Source organism: Sapajus apella, unplaced genomic scaffold (genome assembly GCF_009761245.1).
Source record: "Sapajus apella isolate SASKATOON/1434 unplaced genomic scaffold, GSC_monkey_1.0 scaffold17, whole genome shotgun sequence".
NCBI classification, from domain to species: domain Eukaryota; kingdom Metazoa; phylum Chordata; class Mammalia; order Primates; family Cebidae; genus Sapajus; species Sapajus apella.
This window is the reverse complement of record NW_022436957.1, coordinates 8400968-8422560: the sequence shown is the minus strand read 5'-3', so window position 1 is coordinate 8422560 and position 21593 is coordinate 8400968. Positions and strand designations below refer to the sequence as shown.

The 21593-nt window shown below is 39.8% G+C and overlaps 1 protein-coding gene across 7 annotated transcripts in view; it reads right to left on the bottom strand.

Moving 5' to 3' along the window:
* The window catches only part of FRMPD4 (FERM and PDZ domain containing 4), an 895030-nt gene that overhangs the window by 110393 nt on the left and 763044 nt on the right, over positions 1–21593 (bottom strand). For all 7 annotated transcript variants that reach the window (XM_032285792.1, XM_032285788.1, XM_032285789.1 and 4 more), the window contains 2 exons: positions 15694–15854; positions 11612–11714 (listed from right to left, as the gene is read on the bottom strand). In XM_032285792.1, coding sequence (XP_032141683.1) covers positions 11612–11714; positions 15694–15854 — 264 coding nt within the window. The remainder of the gene's footprint in view (positions 1–11611; positions 11715–15693; positions 15855–21593) is intronic.

Sequence of the window (21593 nt, the reverse complement as noted above, 5' to 3'; positions counted from 1 at the left end):
TCTCTCACATCTGAGTATGTGGCCTGAGATTCTTGCCCACCACACCCACCCACTGTGTTATCTGTAAAAATAGATTTCGCTGTAAGCTCCCATAACTCTCCATTCTCTCTAGGGAATAAGGCTTATACTTTGGTTCTGGGCATGATCTGACCACAAGGAAAATGTACAGCCTCGCCAAGATGACTTCTTTTTGTCTTTTCACATACTTAGAGAAAAATATTTTGCAAATTTGTAGTTCCAAAGGATGAACAGAACATGGCATTGGTTCAATAATTACCTCCTTCCATTTTTTTCTTAATATAAGATGTTAAGACATTCAGTAGTGACAACCATATGAGATCATTGAAAACAAGCCCTAATTTGAAATTTATTCTGATTCTTTAATCTTTAACATTCATTTTCCAAACATGAGTTGTATAAAAGCATCTACAGTAGTGAACAGACTTAATAAGTGAGTGGGAGATTGTCATTAACAAAATCTAAGGACATTAAGATAATTTGGGTGAAGCCATTTTTCTTATTAATTTCCATCATTACATATAATTATAGCTTTTATGAACTATGCTCCCAAATCCCTTTTTTAACTTTAGCCTTGTTATAATGTTTTCTCACGCTTTCCATTTTCTAGGATCACCAGCCTCTTTCTCCTCAGACTCTATAATTTGCAATTACCAGAAAACATGTACACTGCATGTAGATATAAGGTGAGATTACAATTTGTAGTGTCAGCACACCACAGAGCTGTTTCTGGAGTTGCTTGCTGGTCTTAATATAATAAGGCCTTATTATATTATACATCACTGTGCATATTTTATGTGTCAGATGCTTGGTAGATATCATTTTTTTTTTTTTTTGAGACAAAGTCTCACTCTGTCGCCCAAGCTGGAGTGCAATGGTGCAATCTCAGCTCACAGCAACTTCTGCTTCCCAGGTTCAAGTGATTCTCCTGCTTCAGCCTCCCGAGTAGCTGGGACTATAGGCACGTGCCACCATGCTCTGCTAATCTTTGTATTTATAGTAGAAACAGGGTTTCACTATGTTGTTCAGGCTGGTATCGAACTCCCTACCTCGTGTTCCAACCCCATTGGCCTCCCAAAGTGCTGGGATTATGGGCGTGAGCCACTGCACCTGGCTCTGCTTTGTTATTTTACTAAGCAGCATCATGGTGCACCTAAGTTCAGCTAACATTAGACAGGAAGGTGATCTTTCTAATGTATTCTTCCGCAGACAGAGTGCCCCTGGAACATGATCTGATTTGACTTTCAATTATAATTCTGATGAGGAGGGGCTGATAAAAAGACAAGTGTGCCAAGATCTAATTTTTACATGGATCCCTTCTAAATGGTCTATTTTGCTCTGAATCATTTTGCCAATCTCCCACCAAATGCAATAAGCAGTTACTCCTGAGAATTCCCTACTAAAATCAAGGCAACTGCTTAGCAATCCTGGGAGAGGAGACACATTACCTGTGTATATTCCAAAAATGGAGTGTGTCTACTGGGCATAGAAGGTAAGACTCAGGTTCTAAAGTCCAATTATAGCTCTGTCATTTGCTGGGCACACGAAGTAGGGAAAACTTAATGTGCCACATCATTAGACTTGACCCGCTTTCGACCACTAGGTCCTGATTTGTAGGGTTTCTGCTGAGAAATCTGCTGACAGTGGTATTGGCACTCCTTTTAATATGATGTGTTTCTAGTTTCTTGCTGCTTTCAAAATGTTTTCTTTATCTTTGATTTTCGGTAGTTTGATTAATATATGTCTTGGTGTACTCCTCTTTGGATTGATTTGATTTGATTTTTGAGATAGGATCTCTCTCTGTAACCCAGGCTGCAGTGCAGTGGTGCCATCATAGCTCGCTGCAGCCTCAGCTCCTGGGTTCACCTGATTCTCCTGCCTCAGCCTCTCGAGTAGTTGGAACTACAGGTGTGTATCACCACACCCAGCTAATTTAAATTTTTTTTTTTTTTTTTTTGTAGTGACAAGGTCTCACTATGTTGATCAGGCTGGTCTTAAACTCTTGGCCTCAAGTGATCCTCCCACTTTGGCCTCCCAAAATGCTGGGATTACAGGTGTGAGTCACCATGTCCAGCCTTTGGATTAAATTTGATTTAGAAATCTATATGCTTCCTGTAACTAAGTGTTGCTATCTATCCCCACAATGGAAAAGTTTTCCACTATTATAATTTTTTAATAAGCTTTTTTTATTGATACATAATAGATGTATATATTTTGGGGGTGCATGTAATATCTTGATATATTCATATAATGAGTAAGATCAAATCAGGGTAATTGGGATAACTATCATCTTAAACATTTAACTTTTCGTTATATTGGAAACACTTGAATAATTCTCTTCTAGCTATTTTGAAATATACAATATATTACTATTAACTGTAGTCACTCTACTGATCTATAAAACACCAGGTCTTATTTATTCATCTAATTGTATTTTTGTGCCCATTTGTTAATCTCTCTATCCCTCCCTCCACTGCATCCTTCTCAGCCACTGGCAACTATCAACTACTCTCTATCTTTCTGAGATCCAATTTTTAAGCTGCCACATATGAATAAAAACATGCAATATTTGTCTTTCTGTGTCTGGCTTATTTCACTTAACCTAATGACCTGGAGTTCCATACATGTTGCTGCAAATAAAGGATTTCTTTTTTATTGCTGAATAATATTCCACTGTGTGTATACACCACATTCATTTTCTTTATCCATTCATCCATTGATGAACACTTAGGTTGATTTCATACTTTGGCTATTGTGAATAGTGCTGCAGTAAACATGAGAGTATAGATATCTCTTTGATATATTGATTTCCTTTATTTTGAATATATATCTAGTAGTATTTTTTAGGAACCTCCATATTGTATTTCCTAGTAGCTGTACTAGTTTACATAGCCACCAACACTGATAGTATGACTGTTCCCTTTCTCAACGTCCTCTCCAGCATCTGTTATTGCCTGTCTTTTAATAAAAGCCATTTTAACTGCAGTGAGATGATATCTCATTGTGACTCTGATTTGCATTTCTCTGGTGATTAGTGATGTTGAGCATTTTTTATATACCTGTTGGTCATTTTTATGTCTTCTTTTGAGAAATGTCTATTCAGAACTTTTGCCCACTTTTAATTGGACTATTCTTCTTTTCCTATTCAGCTATTTGAGCTCCTTATATATTATTATTATTAATACCTTGTCAGATGAATAGTTTGCAAATATTTTGTTCCATCCTATGAGCTGTCCTTTTATCTTGTTGACTGTATCCTTTGCTGTGCAGATGCTGTTAGCTTGATGTAATCTCATTTGTCAGTAATTATTTTTAAAGGTATGCTTTCTGGCCCCTTTTGTCTTTCTTCTCCTTCTACAGTTCCCATTATAGAAAGGTTTGAGTATTATCAAACTATCTATTGAACAAACTAACTATTGTTTGACTATTGTTATTTTGTTAATTGTTTTCAGGCTGTTTTGTAGTGCCTTTGTCACTTTCATCCTCTCCTCCTCTGTACCCCTGTGATTTGTTAATATTTTAAAATATATACTTTGATTCCTTTCTCTTTATCTTTTGTGTATCTACTAATAGTTTTTTCTTTGTGGTTACCAAGAGGCTTACATAAAACACCTTATGGTTATAACAGTTAATTTTAAGCTGATAACAACCTAATTTCAATTGTATATAAAACTCCACACTTTTAATTCTCCCTCCTTCCAAATTATATGTTATTGATGTAATACTTCACATACTGTATTTTCATTAACAAGTTGTAGCTGTAGTTATTTTTTAATACTTTTGTCTTTTAACTTTCATACTGTAGTTAAAAGTTATTTATACACTACCATTGCAGTATTAGAGTACTCTGAATTTAACTGTGCAGTTCCTTTATCAGTGAAATTTATACTCTCATATGTTTTCAGGTAGTTACATAGCATCCTTTCATTTCAACTTGAAGAACTCCCTGTGGCATTTCTTCTAAGGCAGAAATAGTGGCAATGAACTCCTTCAGCTTGTGTTTATCTAGGAATATCTTTCTCTCTTTTTTATTTCTGAAGGACAGCTTTTTCTGAGATGGGATTTCACTGTGTTGCCCAGGCTGGTCTCAAACTCCTGGGCTCAAGCAATCCTCTAGCCTGAGCCTCCCAAACAGCTGAGACTACAGGTAGGTACCACTGCCCTTGGCTAAGTATTCTTTGTTGGCAGTTCTTCTCAGCATTTTGAATATATCATCCACTCCTGGCCTGCAAGGTTTCTGATGAGCAATCCACTGATAGTTTTATAAGAGTTTTCTTGTATGTGACAAGTAGCTTTTATCTTGTTGCTTTCAATATTCTATGTCTGTGTTTGGCTTTTGACAATTTAGTTATAATGTGGCTTAGAGCAGTCTGAATTGATTCTCCTTGAGATCCTTTGATTTGTATAAATCTGGATGTCCATATCCCTTCAAGATTTGGGACATTTCAGCTATTATTTCTTTAAATAAGCTTTCTTCCCTTTTTTCCTTTTCTCCTTCTAATATTCCCATAATGCATATATTCATTCAATTAATGGTATCTCATAGGTCTTGTATGCTTCCTTTACTCTTTTTGATTCTTTTTACTTTCTGTTCCTCTAAATGGGTAATTTCAAATAGCCTATCTTCACATTCACTGATTCTGTTGCATAATTGAGTTTTCTGTTGAAGCTATTAAAATGTTCAGTTTTGTCACTGTATGCTCTAGCTCTAGGATTTCCATTTGGTCCTTTTTAATGGTTCTCCCCTCTCCTCCCCTCCCCTCTCCTCTCCTCTCTTTTCCTTTCCTTTTTTCTTTTATTTTTTTTGAAATAAGGTCTGGCTCTGTTGCCCAGGCTACAGTACAGTGGTGTGATCTTGGCTCACTGCAACCTCTGCCTCCTGGCTTGAAATCATCCTCCCACCTCAGCCTCCCAAGTTGCTGGGACTACAGATACAGGCCACCATGCCTGACTAATTTTTGTATTTTTTTTTTGTAGAGATGGGGTTTTGCCATGTTGCCCAGGCTGGTTTTTAACTCCTGAGCTCAAGCCGCTGCCCGCCTTGGCCTCCCAAAGTGCTGGAATTACAAGCGCGAGTCACCATGCCTGGCCTTTATTTCTTTATTAAACAACATTTTATTTTGTGTATGTATATTTTTTGTTTGTTTGTTTTTGCCTAGTGGTCTGCGTTCTCTTATATCCCACTGAGCTTCATCGAGGTGATTATTTTGAATTATTTTTCATGCAATTTATGTATCTCAAATTATATATGTTAGAGGCTGTTTACTGAAGGCTTAATAGTTTCTTTTTGGGGTGTCATGTTTGCTTGATTCTTCATGATTCATATAGCCTTGAATTGGTATCTGTGCATTTGAGGGGGCAAACATCTCTTTCAGTCGTGTGTGTTTGTTTTAAAGATGGAGTCTTGCTCTGGTGCCCAGGCTGGAGTGCAGTGGTGTGATCTCAGCTCATTGCAACCTCTGCCTCCTGGGTTCAAGTGATCATCCCACCTCAGCCTCCAGAGTAGCTGGGACTACAGGTTCACACCACCACAGCAGGCTCATTTTTTTTTTTTTTTTTTTTTTTAGTAGAGACTGAGTGTCACCATGTTGACCAGGCAGGTCTCAAACTCCTGACCTCAAGCGATCTACCTGCCTTGGCCTCCCAAAGTACTGGAATTACAGATGTGAGTAACCATAACTGGCCCTCTTCCAGTCTTTACAGGCTGGTTTCAGCAGGTAAAGACCTTCTCTTGTTGACTGATGAGATTGCCTCTGCCATTACTGTAGAGGTAGATCATGTGACTACCGCTAGATCTATAATGGGGTCTTGCAATGGGAGAGCCTTGGGAGAGCATGGATCCTATCTCCTCCCTGAGTGGACTGGAATACTTCTAGGTTCCTCATTAATTGGGCTGGTGCTAGGACAAGTTTCCACAGATCATGGGCCTGTTACTAGGTACACAGATCATTGTGGCTTCCACCAGATCCTTGGGACGGTTACTGCTGGACCACTGGGTGGGTTTCTGAGTAAGAAGAATTGGTCCTAGACTGTGGCTGAGAGGGGCTGGGAATGAGTCATAGGGCTACTTCAGGGTCCACAGTCAAGATCAAGATCCACAGGTCTGCTTCTGGGGACACAGATGGACATGCTTCTTCATGGTTTCCTGGGTGGGAAGGACTGTGGCTGTGCAAGGGCTGGAGCTGGATCACAGTGCTACTTTAAGATCTGTAGTTGGACCAAGGCTGGCAGGCCTGTCTGTGATGGCACAAATGGGCATATGACTCAGCAGATCCCTGGGTGGGGTCAGGGAGGCAGGACTGCTCCTGAACAGCGGATGAGAGTGGCTGAAATTGAGTTTCAGGGACGTTTTGGGATCTGCAGTTGGATCAAGGTTGGCAAGTCTACCTCTAGGGAACAGAGGAACCTGTCTCCTTCTGGAGCCCTGGACAGGCAGGGCCACTCCCTGACCATGGCTGAGAGGAGCTAGACCCAGGTTATAGGGCCACTTGAGGATCCACATTCAGATAGAGATCAGTAGGCCTGCCTGAGGGGACACAAATGAATATGCATCCCAGAGGGTTTCTGGGTGGGCATGACTGCTCCTAGATTATGGCTGAGAGAGGCTGGAGCTGAATTACAGGGATGTTTCAAAAGGTACAGGCCTACCTCTGGGGGTATGAATTGGCCTGTTTCCCAGCAGGTCCCTGGACAGGTGGGACTGCTCCCAGAAAATGGCTGAGAGAGGCTGGAGCTTGGTCACAAGCTACTTTAGGGTCTACAACTGGGGCCAAGGTCAGCAGATCTGTTACCCAAGGCCCAAGTAGGTATGACTCTTTGTAGGCCCCTTGTAGGACCAAGGCCAAATAGGACTGCAGCCAACTCCACAGGGGGATGTGGTTGTTTCTGGGTCTGTATTTGGGATCATAGTCAGTGAGTCTGCCACCAAGGCCTCGGTGGGTCTGCCTTCTCAAAATGGCCCTCCTTGGTCTTGGGCTGCACCAGGGTTTAGTGACCAACTTGGATCTCAAAGCTCCCACAAAGCCACTTTTGTCCATAGGTGGCTGCCAGATTATAGTTGCTGTGGGGGATACCTATGGGGAACCTCATTTTGCCACCTTATTAATGTCGCTCCCCTATCATTTATTCTTATTTCTTATTACAGTTACTTTCTTATTGAAAGAACACTATTGCTACCCAGGAAAGCTCTCCAATTCCCAGGATATTAGTAACAGAAGGGTGACATGTCTGGCAGATGTGAGCAACCCTCTGTAGATAAATAGCCATAGCTATAACACTGCTCATCAATTAGATCAGCAGGAATAATCAACATAAGTAGTGGCAGAAGTCAGAGGGAAGGATAGTTAGCTGCCCTATTACAGATGTTGGGACAATGGGGAATTAGTCTCCAGTTTGACCACTGTACCTTCTTATTATGGGATGGGCAATTTTCCACTTCAACTGCCCTGATAGAAAAGGATAAGATCAACTTGTTTATGTGCTTGACTCTTCAATGTTAGTATCTGGTGCTGAGGAAGGGGGAGGAAGGGAGACAGCGTTCTCAGAGTCTGCTACACCGGCTCTAAAACTGGGACTAACTTTAGGGGATCAAAAAACATTCTAATATTGTATGCAGAACTTTGTATACATGTGGGTTTTTCTGGATGGAGGGAAAGGTATATGGCATTTACCAGGTTCCCAATTGCATCTCTAATCCAAAAAGTTTCCTGCACTCAGTCTAACAGCAGCTAGTAGATTTATGTTGCTGCCTTGAAGGACCAAATTTTGAGGTTGTGATTCAGGACAGCCACCTAGGCAATGGATTTTTTAAATATCTGCAGGTTGGAAAGTGAGTGTTCATAAGGAAGGTCTGGGGTTTTCAGGGTCAAAGAAAAGATCTATTTTACAACTCCCTTCTCATGCATAAACCTGCTCTTTCACTTCGCGTTGATGGCTACTCTTTACTACCATCAATAACATCCTTTAACACACCATCCATCTCCACCAAACATTCCTACCAAATGTTGACTACCCTCGTCAACAACCTTGTCCTGTCATAAATATAGGGAAATTAATTAGATAGAAGTCTTCTCCTCAAGGGCAAGAATTATGCCTATGTATCTATATATGCTCAGTGCCTTACATGATGTCTGTTAATCCTCAATACTTCTTTGTGGATGTCAAATGAATTTAATTGGGCCAGCCAGCCTTGGGAGTGGGAAGGCAGGGCACAATTCATAATGATTCTATGGGAAGTAATACTCCTTACTTCTTAAAAATAAAATTTTGGAGAGTGCTTCAAGGTAATTAGTCTAATTGTGAAAAGAAAGTCATTCTTAGATACTTTTAAAGAAGAAAGATATGGTAATTTGTAAAGGGCATGGATTCTTCAAAGATTTTGCTCCTCAAACACTATAAAGTCTGAGTTAGAGTTAACAACTTAGAAGACTATGAAGTGAACAGAACTCATCTAATTTCAGTGCAGCAATTATAGCTTTTCGAGACTACATGAAAAACCAAAATGTCGTTAGTATAGCAGTAAATTGGTTTCTGCGAAATTTTTTCATTTTCACAAGAAAAGAATACTTTTCTATAATAGAGTAACCCAATGATAAGAAAAATAATCCACCAAGAAACAAATGTATCTGGGAACAAAAAATGATCCATGAACACATGCTGTGATGGGGTAAAAGGAACAAAACAAGACTACACCACTAAAGCCAGTAAATGGATGCCAATTTTTAAAGAGAGAAATTTACAGTGTTATCAAAATGATGAGTGTTTTTCCCAATTTCCTTAGTGGCTCAGAAAATGGGATGTTTTTTTTTTTTTTTATACAGAAAGGGAATTTATCTTGTGTAAGATATAGACCTCAAAACATGTATCAGCTGAAGGGCCCAGTAAAAAGGGGATTCTTTTACAAGAGTTAAATGTTTAGGCTAGTACACATTATGGCAGACAGATGAGTAAGCTTATGGGAAGGCATAGGAATATTTTCTAATGTGTGATCATTTTCATTAGTGAGACATACATTATTTTAACATTGTGGTTTAATAAGAGTGAAAAGGTTGTGAGTCAGGTAGTTTCTGTTGCAACTACTCAACTCTGCTGTTGTAGCAGGAAAGCAGACATAGATCAAATGTAAATGAGCAAACATGGCTATACCCACCAAAATATTTATGGATACTAAAATCTGAATTGTATATGATTTCCATGTCTCACAAAATATATTTTTCAACTTTTGAAAAATGGTTAAAAAAAACCCCTACCTTTCTTAGCTCAGGGACTTTGCAAAAACATGTGGCAGGCTGGATTTGAACTTGGAGCTGTTTGCCATCCTCTCTTTTAACTGGCTCTTTTTATTATATGTAAAGTTCTAGAGAGAGCGCTTTGTTTACAGATATGCCATTTTCTTCTACAAGCATTAAACCAGAAAGAAAATATCTTCTTTGTAAATAGTCTTTTTACATATCCCTGGAAGAATTGCTAGGAAATGATCACACTTTCAGATAGGTTTTTCTCTGTCACTGTCCTGCAGCAGGCAATTAAATCACAGCCAACCTAAACATAGACATTTTATTTCTTCTATCATCCTCCAAGCACAGAAATCAATAGTAATAATCACAGAGGTGCATACCTAGGGGACAACAAAATGTCCACGCAACTTCTGCCATCAAGCCCAAACATGGCACTCCAGGATGCAAGCTAATAGAAGGTTCAGAGCCTGCCTAGATGAGGTGTGCCCCTGCTGACACCCACACATATCTCAAGAGAGAAGTTATTCCAAATGAACACTACTGCTCCCTCCCAAGGGCTCTTACATACAGAATCTTTCCCTGTTCTAGCTCCCCTTGTCCATAGAAAGATTGGAGACGTTCCCAGATCTTGTTCCTGATGCAGTGTCAGTGTCTGCTCCTGTGTAAGACCATTCTTTGGAGATCTGGATGCCCCAGAAGTAAAGGTATGACTTTTCTAGTCAACTGGGAACTAAGCCCAGATGAAGCAGGGTGACCATTAAGCCCAGTCTGAAATAGAGTGACTGTCTTAGTCTGTTAGAGCTGCTATAACAAAATACCTTACACTGGGTAATTCACAAATAATTGAAATTTATTTCTCACAGTTCTGGAGGAAGTGAAGTCCAAGATCTTCCAGAAGATTTGGTGTTTGGTAAAGGCCCCATTACTCAAAGATGGCATTTTGTCACTGTGTCTTTACATGGGAGAAGGAGCAAGGCAATTCTCTTCAACCTTTTATAAGGATACTAATCCCATTCATGATGGCAGAGACCTAATGACTTAATCACTTCTCTAAAGGCCTCATTTCTTAATACAAATCACATTGGGTATTAGGTTCTAATATACAAATTTTGGGGGGACACTAACATTTAGACCATAGCAGTGACCAACCATTCCAGGACAGAGGGGGTTTTCCTGGGATATGGGCCTTTTAAATGCTAAAACTGGGATGACTGCTTATACTAAAAGTGAGTGCCTTCTCTTTCTATTTCTCTTTTTGCCCCTCTCCCAGTTTTTCCAAGAGTTCTTGACCCTCCAGAACCTCTTTGTGAAGCAAAAGCTGAACTAGGCTTGAGAAAAAACTTCCTCTGAAAGACCCCAGAAATACTCCACTTAATCCCTTTCCCAAAGTACAGATGGATTAGGTTGGTACAAAAGTAACTGCTGTTTTTGCAATTGGAACAGCAAAAATCGCAATTACTTTTGCACCAACCTAATACTTTTTGTAATGACTGGGCATAAATGTTAGGAAATCCCCTCTTCAGGGAAAAGTGTTCTGATAACCTCAGCTTTGGCTTCAATCTTGGTTGAAAATATCAGTTTATAAAAGACAAATGTCATGTCTCCTTATTCCTTAACACTCCCATAGCATGAATGAATACATTCATATGATAGGCCCAGCTTCTTCATTTGAAAAACTTGTAAAGATCTCTTTTTCTGTAAATTCAGTAAGGAAGTATAACTCCAGTGGGCTTCTAAGGGGGTTCCTGACCAATATTTTTAACACAAAACACATTTTCTGGTGCCCCATTAAGAATATCACATAACAAACTACTTATATCTACAATAAAACCAAACCAATAAACCAAGTGTGTTTTATAAACTCTTAGCCTTGACCTAATCATCCTATCGCCACATTAGATAATCTCAAAATTCAGTAATGAAGCACTTAGTCGAATATGAAGTATCAGTGAACTGTATGTTTGTATATCCATGGGATTATGTACATAAAATTACTCATCACTTACGGTGAATTCAGGTATTGCATTTTGATCTCCCTGATTACGAAAAATCAATGTGTTAGTAATTCTGGAAGGAATAAAATGCAAACTTTGGATATAGGAGTCATAAAAATTTTCAACTGAAGCATATGTACCCTCAGTGTTAACAGAGAGTGGACAATGAGGTATTTTGTGTTTATGGAGCATGTGTTTTTATACTACAGGTCAGTGTCAGCAGCATTTTCAATGATGTGAATGTGTTGGCTTGTGTTTCTGTCCTAAATTGTCCCACAGGAGGCTCTTCCTCTGCTAGTTCAGATCTCAGAACTGTGCAGCAGCCTTCAAGGCAGACAGGACACAGGTGAATGACTCACCCACCTGACCAGATCGATGACCCGCTCTCTGGGTGCAGCGCTGACCGGTTCATCATTAATCATTACAATCTGATCTCCCGGGATCAGCTTGCCTTCCGAGGGGCCACCTGGAGACAAAGGAGAATGAAGAACAGGTAAGAAAAATATTGGCGACCCATCTTAAGCCTCCTCCCCTGATCATGATTCACTGTGAGCAAATGGTGCTATCAGCAAAACTGAAACAGCCACACTTGGGTGTTCTTCGGACATTTCTGAGGCTGTACCCTGACCAATTAAATAAGAATCTTTTGGGGTGGGACCCAGGCATCCACATTTTTCTAAAACTTTACAAGCAAGGTTGAGACTCAGTCTAGCAGCGCTTCTCACACTTTATTGTGAATCACCTGGGGATCTTGTTACCCTGCAGGGGTGCAGGGTGAGATAATGCATTTCTCGAAGCACAAGGCAATGGGTTAAATTCTTGGCCTAGTAACTTCACAGAATACTATAATCCCTTCCATATAATAAGATAATTGAGATTCACACAGGTTAAAGATTTGACTTGAAGGTAGGTCTAGATCTTAGCTTGGACACTTGCAAGTTTAGAATGGCCAGTGTCTCCTTTGAACTTGCTCCTGTAATTCAGAACCTAGTCACTGCCAGGCCTCTTGACACATAAACTTAAAATCACATCTGTGTGAAGCATACATCTGTATTCAAGTAAGACCTAAAAACAATTACCTGGATTGAGCTCTAGACATGTGCAATTACCTCCCAAATATTGATATGGTAGCATATGGTACTATAATTTTAACTATATTTCCACAGGTCTGACACCGGGTGATAGGTGCAGCTGAAAGGTTATCTTTCAAATATTTTTGCTGTTACTTCATTTAGTAATTGAAATGAGCACTTCATAACCAGAACATGGAACTGAAAGTAATTCAGTTGTTTTCTACCCACCCAGACACTAGGCATATATGTCACTTAAGCTGTAGCATAAATTCGTCTTCCTTCTGTGAAGTAAGAGAGTAGGGGAACCTTAACTTGTCCTCATATTAGTGATAGAAAATATTCATTTTACAGATGTGGGATTCAGTGTTTGCACGCATAAGGAATTCAGAAAAACCACTTGGGAAACTTACTGTAAGTATTAAATGATGTGCAAGCAATCACTCAAATTTAGTCAAACAAGTGGTTAGAAATCAAATGCTGGTCAAATACAGAAAAATTTTCAAAGTAACTGAAGGATGAATGTTAACTATTCTAATAAGAAAGCCACTCTCAGATTAACACACTCTTACATTTGACCTATGCATTTTGATCAAATGAAACTATTCTTGTCTAATCAAGCAACTTTAATCAGGAATTCTGGAGAAGAAACACACTGTCCAATCCAAAATACAAAAGAGTGGCACACTTCAAGAGAACCGTCTCATGGCCTTCACTTTGAAGTCTGGATTGCCTACTATAGAAGATCTAGTCACGCACTGAAGTCACTTGGTACTTCTGTAGAGTCATTTTTATGAAAGACACAGCTTGTATGACCAGCAATTTCACTCATAAAAATAACTGGAAATAGTACTCTTTGACCTTTGTTTTTACTTTCTTTCTGCTCTTCTCAAAATTGTATAACAGTAGGTATTAGTGTCTTTGACGCTAAGGAGACCTGAGGGCAAAGAAGGAGAGAGGTTGTAGGAACAGTGAGATGATACAAAAAAAAAGAAAAATAAGACTCTGAATCTCCATTCAGCTTCTGGGAAGACACATACTTTGGATAATCTCATAATCAGAGGTATTAGAGTATCCCAATATTATAAAACAGCATGCCAAATATTATTCCATTTAGGAAAAATGTGTGTACATACACACACACGCATCTACATATATGTTTTATGTATGTATAAAATATATTATCTGATATGTAATACATATGTGTGCTTGTGTATGCATGGAATTATCTCTACTATACACATTATCTCTGTCTACATCAATAATGGCTATCTCTTGGTAGTAGGAATTCAGGTTTGTTATTTTTTTTTTACTTTCTCTTCTATACTATCTACATTGTTTCTATTTTTGTTTTACAAAGCATGTTAACAAAAGAAGCAACAAATCTGTTTTGAGAATTCTCAATTGTGTCAAGCTCAACAGTCCTACACAGAGAACTAAAATATGACCCATATTTAATGAAATAAAAAACTTTAGCAGATAACACAAGTCTAAAGTGGTTAATTATTTGGGTTGCTTGCCCTGGGGCATATTATGTCAAAATAATGAAAAATAAAAAATTAAATCAAATTTAAACATCTATACCAGACGCTAGTTGGCGTTTGTTTCCCTTAATTGAGAGACTCAACTGGCCAAACCTTTTAGAGTTAAATAATGATAACAAGAAAAATAAACATCTACGGAAAGACCAGGATGTACTCAGCACTCTTCTAATATATTGTATCCTCTCCATAGCCCTACAAGGTAGATACTACTCTGATCCCCATTATACAGAGGATGTAGAGAAGTTACATCAAACTGAAATGCAGGGAATTTCACATGGAAGCTAAAAAGTCTAAAAAGGGGCAGAGGTAGGAGTCAGACTCAGGCAATCTGATGGCAGAGTCTGTGCTCCTAAGTGTAGTACTTTACTGCTGAACTCTGTTACTGATTTGCAAAATCCTGGAAAGATAGGACATGGAAGATAATTTCCTTTTTTTCTGAAAATAAATCCAATATGAATCCATTACAGTAAGCATATAAATACATATATAATAAATAAATAATAAAAGCACATTGTTTCTGCAAAGGCAAAGACAGCCCACTTCAGCTGATTGTATCATAGTCCATTGTATTCAGCTGTGTTGACAGTGGAACATCTGTATACTCTAATGTGAGTGATCAAGGGAAAGTACATTAATATCTAACGTTGTAGAATTTTAAAGATTTGACATGTACTGTATTAGTCAGCATTTGCTGTATAACAAATCACCCCAAAGCTCAATAGGTGTCCAATGATCATTTCTTCTCATGGTTATGGGTCTTCAGGGTAACCGCAGACTGGATGATTTCAGCCTGGCTTAGCTGTACAGCTCTGTACCAAACTGCAGATGAGGCTGTACTTGGCTCCCCACTGCGGGCCTGTTGCCTCATGTGTTCATTATGGGACTCAGATGGAAGAGGTCACAGCTACCTGGAGAAAACTCTCTCTCTCTCTCTCTCTCTCTTTTTGAGACAGGATCTCACTCTGTTGCCCAGGCTGGAGTACAGTAGTGCAATCTCAGCTCACTGCAACCTCCCCTTCCTGGGTTCAAGTGATTCTCATGCCTCTGCCTCCCAAGTAGCTGGGATGGCAGGCATGTGCCACCATGCTTGGCTAATTTTTTGTCTTTTTAGTAGAGATGGGATTTTGCCATGTTGGCCAGTCTGGTCTCGAATTTCTGGCCTCAAGTGATCCACCAGACTTGGTCTCCCAAAGTACTGGGATTACAGACATAAGCCACCATGCCCAGCTAAACACTCCCTTCTTATAGCCATGGCCGAAGCTCAGGAAACAAGATCAACAGCACAAGCATGTCTCAAGCCTTTGCTTTTGTCATCTTTGCTAATATGCCATTGGCCAATGTCAATCACCTGGTCCAGCCCAACAGCAATGGAGTATGGATTTCCCTTTATTCTGCCTCTAATGAGAAGGGGGGGGGAATGTATACTTGTAAAATAATACAACTACCCCAACGACTCAATCCTACTGTAACCACTTCCTGTTTTTTTGTTTTTTGTTTTTTGTTTTAACTAAGCAGTTCATCATGGGCTTACTGTAATACAGTACCGTGCCTGCCTCTTATTGTCTGCATTCATAAGTTAAGAAGTGGGTCATTTCCATGATTATAGATGATGGCTCAGTATTTTCCTGAGTCAGGTGATAATGATGGATTTGGCAGTTTAAAACCTAGTTTGATGAGGCATTTTTATCCCTCTGGCGAAGTGACTCTATCCAAGTTTTGAAAAAACATATCCAACTTTTACAGCCTGGACACTTATGAGACTGAATAGTAGTCATTCTGGCAGGGTGTGGCAGACAGTCCCAGGAAACCAAGACCGGGATTGGGTACTTACCTGGTGTTACTGAGCGAACGACCACTGGCTTTTCACTCCCTGCCACAAAACCAAACCCCAGCACGGGGTCCCTTCTCATCTCCACCTTCCGAGGAGCCGGAGGGATGATTTGGCAGCTCTCTAACCGAGGGTCATCAAAAGGGATTGCCTGTGTCATGTGACTGTGGAGAAAGCACATACATGAGAAACAAGGCATCAATGTATGTCTTAGGCATTGGCCTGGCAATCATAGTCTCTTTAATTTCAAAACCTGTCTTTCGGTAGAGAGTGAGAAAGATCTGGGGAGACCCATAATCATGCTTCTTTCATGGCCTACTCACTGGGCCACTTTTGCGTTGGGCTTTAGCATTGGCTGTTCCTCCTCCAACCTGGAATGCCTATCCTGCAGATGTGCGTATGTTCCAGCCTCACCTCTCTCAACCTCTTGCTCACATGTGATCTTCTTGAAGAGGACTATCCTGGCCATACATTTCAGAAATGCAACCCTGCTCCCCAGCATGCCGATCCCCTTTACACTCTTCTACTTATTTTTTCCCCATAGCACTAATCATGTGCTAACGTGCTGTAGAATACAGTTGGCTCTTGAACAACACAGGTTTCACCTGCACGGGTCCACTTACACACGGATTTTCTTCCTCCTCTGCCACCCCTAAGACAGCAAGACCATCCCCTCTTCCACCTCTTCCTCCTTAACATATTCAATGTGAAGACGATGAGGATGGGGACCTTTATGATGATCTATTTCTACATAATGATTAATAAATACATTTTCTCTTCCTTATGAGTTTCTTAATAACATTTTCTTTTCTCTAACTTTATTGTAAGAATACAGCACATGAGTATAATGTATATGATATACAAAATATGTGTTAATCAACTGTTATGTTATTGGTAAGACTTCTGGTCAATAGTACGCTATCAGTAATTGAGCTTTGAGGACATCCAAAGTTATATGTGGATTTCTGACTGCATGTGGGGTTGGCACCCCTAAGCCCCACATGCAAGGGTCAACTGTATACTTAATCTTGTTCAAGGGTAAACTGTACACTTAATCTTATGGTTATTTTTATTGTTTTGCTTTCTACACTGTAGCATATATTGTATGAGGAAAAGGAACTTGGTTTTATTCACTGATTTATTTCAGGTACCTAGAACAATATCTGGCACACAGTAGATTCTCTATTAATACTTAAATTAATAAGTAGAGAAAAAGAGATTTGTGAAAAGCTATCAAGTTATAACTGATACGTTGAGAAACAGCCTCAGAGGGTTTTAGACATTTAGAAGGTAATACCTATGGCTTCTGGCCCCAGTAAAATTGGGGATTATTTTGGTGGTGACACGTTATCCTGTTGCCAAATGCATCACCCTTTCCAAAGAAGTTGAGAACTTAGCTCTTGGCATTTGTTTTATGGAAAGATTTTCAAGTGATTCAAATGAATCTTTTCATTAACACCTAAACTTCAGAAGTCGTATCAATAATCCCAACTTGAAAATTGTATAGCATTCAAAAATTTTCAGAATGCTTCCACAGATACCTAATTTGATCCACAAATTGAGAATGAGAGGGCAGAACTAGTACTATTTTGTGTATTTTACCAATAGCAAAGCTAAGATGAAAATACTGTTTTACTGTCACTAAGGGCCCATGGTCAAAGATCCACTCCCATGACTCTTAATCTTCACTCATGCACATTGTCCAAGGCAGCCTTCTTTCATGGAAGAGTTATTAGTCTGAACAATAGAAATCTCCTTAATGTAATGTAAGCTAAGATTATTTCAATGACATGGGTTTGATTCAATTTTCTCTATATGCAATCTTCTTCAATAAGTAAAAGAAGAACATTTAAAAATGACTTGGAAGATGCTACTCTACATGCCATCTGGACAACATATTGTTCAATATAATAAAGAAAGATAGCAAAGAAGGAATCCTGTTGTCTTTCTGTGTAATTAATAAGAATTAGGTAAGGTCAATGAAAACCTTCCAAGATCTGTCCTTTAGGTATATATCACTATCTAGGAAAATAAACATATAAATGCATTTTAAACAGAAAGGAAGTGTCTTTTCAACTTAGCTGCTTGGGAGGTGGAACGACAGGAAAAAGAGAAGTGTTCATTGAGAACTAACATGTTATGCACCATGTGCTGACACTCATCTGTTACCTTATTTCATTCTTAAAATTCCCCTATGATGGAGGCAGTTTTACCCCACTCACATTCCTTCTTTGCAAATGCCAAGAAAGAAAAATAACTTGGCTGAGGTCACGCTCTTCTCGGGTGTAAGCCAGGTACAATCCATACCACGTCTTCTGATTTGAAGTGTGGCGCACACTAGATAATTTGCAGGAACAGTGCAAAATGAAAATGTGGAGCCTTTCATTCAAACATGACTAACTTCAAGACAGCAGAACATTAAACCCAGCCCAGGGTCCTATGTCAACGCATGGGTCACACACCCATGATGCTGGCTGCACCAGTGTGATATCCCCAATGTCCCACCATCATTCTATTAATAGAAAAGTCCTGGCTGAGATTGGTGGCATTATAGGGTGGGTTCAGGTGCTTTTCTGAACCCAGAAATTAGACATGGCTACCATGATATGGTATATTCTTGGGATGGATGAAGAGAGGTGGGTAGAACTCAGGTGGGTAGGAGATCAGATGGAGAGGCCTGGATGTCAGAGGACAGAATTTCAGACCCTGAGTAGGCCAGCAAAACCAATGCAGAGTGAGCCCCAGTGACCAGGGTAAGAGCCTCAGACAAGACCCCAGGCTGGGAGGCACTAAGACACAGGGAAGAAGTGGGGAGGCCAGGGATTGAACCCAGGACACCAGGAAGACCTCTGATACTCCCACAGTGGGCCCCAATGGGTGGGAAGTTGACCTTCAGAGATTGATCCCTCCTGGGCCTGAAATAGGTACAGCTCGGCATGTCTGGGGGAGAATGATGTCACCTAGGCATGGTGGACACTTTATTTCTCTGATCTCCTCTGTAAGAAAGCACCATCACCATCTCAGAGCATGCCATTTTTGAGCCACATTTGAAAACGATTCTGTCCTTTTATCTTCAGATGACAGAAGGGAAAGAAAGAAGAAAGGAAGAAAGGGAGGGAAGAGGAAAATTTAAAATTGTGGAGCCTGGCCCTGGATTCTGGGTTTTTGCCATTTTCCACAACAGATATAAAATTAAGGAAGGTAAAGTTTACTAAAGCTAGGTGACTTGCTAATGGCTGCATGTGTTTTGAACCGAGGTTGGCACAACTCTCGATTCCAAGCATAGAGAGGGACTGAGGAAGGCTTTTCCTTCGGCTGTTGCTAGCTCTGTGAAAAGCTTAAGGCAGTGATTCCCAAACTTTGCAGCACATTAGAATGACTCACGGAGCATTTCAAAACTCCTAATGCCTGAGTTACACTCCAGACTGACTATATCAGAATATCTGGGATGGGAAACAGGATCAGTTTTTTAAAAATCTCCAGGTGATTCCCAAGTCCAGCGAAGTTTGAGAACCACCCACTTGCCTAGAGAAGAGTGGTACAGTATGCCCTCCAGACAATAGGAAAAGAGAACACAAACAATGTCCCTGATTATCTCCTCTAGCACACACTGTAAATGTACATTAAAATATTTAAAACATCTGTAGCTTGATTACCCTCCTCCCACCACAGGAAAAAGTAATAGTATCAAATGCATCATTCATTCAATAACTATTATGTTATTCTTTTATTGATACCTGACATTTATTAAACATTAATTTCATGCTAAGCATTGTTTATTCTAAATGCTTTTCATATGCCAGTTCATTTAATTCTGCAAAACAACTCCACAATGCACTCATTTGTTCATTTAGTCAATTTGTAAAATGCCCACTGGATTCTCAGTTCTGGGATTACACTGGGAAAGAAAGCAGACAAAAAAGAAAGTGTTCACGCTAGTGTTCAGAGACAAAGAAGAAACTAATACATTCGTAAAATAGATGGAAGAGCAAGTCATTACAAACACTAAGGAGGAAAATAATGCAGGGAGGAAGGATAGAGAGCTGAGTGGGTGCAGTGGTGGGTGATGGTGCTGCAGTGATCAGCACGGGTCAGGTAACATTTCAGGGGGAGCACTTCCAACAGAGGGACCAGGAAGCACAAAGGTCCTGAGGCATAACTTGCCTGATGTGAGCCTGCCCAGGAACAATCTGAAGGCTTGTGGCTCAGGTAAGGATGTGGGGTTGGAGGCAGGGTGGTGAGGGGTAAAGAAGTGATGTATAGGAAGGGCGCAGATCACACAGGCTCTTGGATAGAGTCTTTTGTTCTGAATGGAACAAGCAGCCATGTGATCCAGCTGCCCTGCTGATGACAGGACACGGTACTGGTAGAAGCATTTCGGGGGCCATGACACCAATCCCTGAGGGTGGTGGCTTGGACCAGGGTGAGAGTGGCAGTAGCTGCAGAAATTGTTGGGCTTTTATTATCTTTGGAAGCCACCCTGACGGACCAGCGGTGGGACTCCTGCTGTGGAACCATTTTCTGGCACACACTAGACGTTCCCAGTGAGGATGAACCTATGGGCATGTTGCCTAATGCAAATCTCACTTCCTGATGTATCCACATTATGGAAGAAATTTTTCTCTTCAAGTAGGTGACACTTTCTAGTTTGCACAAGAAACAAATAAATGTTTTTATTTTTTTATTTTTTATTATACCAGTTACAGTATGAGAACTGATATGATTGATTGGTGAGAGACTTTGGAGCCAGATTGCCTGCATTCAAGTCCTGACTCCCAACTTCCTAGTGATGTGACCTGCACAAATTACTCCATCATTCTATAGTTTAGTTTTCTCATCTGTAAAATGGTAAAAATGATCATAACAAGTTCATAAGATAGTTGTGAACACTGAATGAATAAACATAAGGCACTCAGCAAAATGTAAGCACATCAGAAAGCACTGGCTGGAATGTTCACACTTATAAGTAGGAGCTAGATGGTAAGAGCACATGGAGGGAACAACACACACTGGGGCCTACTTGAGGGTGGTGGGTGGGAGAAGGGAGAGGATCAGGAAAAGTAACTAATCGGTACTAGGCTTAACACCTGGGTGATGAAATCATCTGTGCAACAAACCCTCATGACATAAGTTTTCCTGTGTAACGAACCTGCACATGTACCCTTGAACTTAAAATACAAGTTAAAGACAAAGTATTGATTGTTATTTTCATCTCTGGAGATTAATGAGTAGAAAGGAGTCTGTTTCAGACATTATGAACTCATTCAGTCTTAAAATATGAAAATGAACTCAACAACATTTAAAATATTGTAGCCCAACTTTCTTACTAAAATGCCTCACAAATCCTATGTAAGCTCTGAGGCTTTCAATTTGAAAAATCCTATCAAGTGCAATGACACAATAAATACAAATATAGATTGATATACACAAGGCAACACTGTACCAGAACACAAAAGAATAAGAGAAGGTAGAAGAAAATCCAGGTGCTCTGGTGACGGAGTCGCTGTTAATATGTTTTTCTTAACTGTGTTTCTACACCATTAAGTGACCACTGAACACAGTGCCACGAGCAAGCCTGAGTCTTGAGGAAAATAAGAATGACTGATGATGTTCTGTAATTAGGGGTGATACATGCATCGGCCCTTTCTATTTCAGAGGCTGCCATTCTCTGTGCCAACAGAATCTTACATTGGCCTGTATTTCTTCATTTTTTTCCCCCTACCCAAATAAGATCTGAAACACAACCAAATGTGTACTTTGTGGTCACTGCTTGGTCTAGTATTGTCATCTTTGCTAATGATTTTTTGATTACTTTTGTTTTGCTTGCATGTTGAGGATAAGCTTCCAATGGCATTCTCATCTTCTTTCTCAACAGGTTATATTTTTGGAATAAATTATCTAAA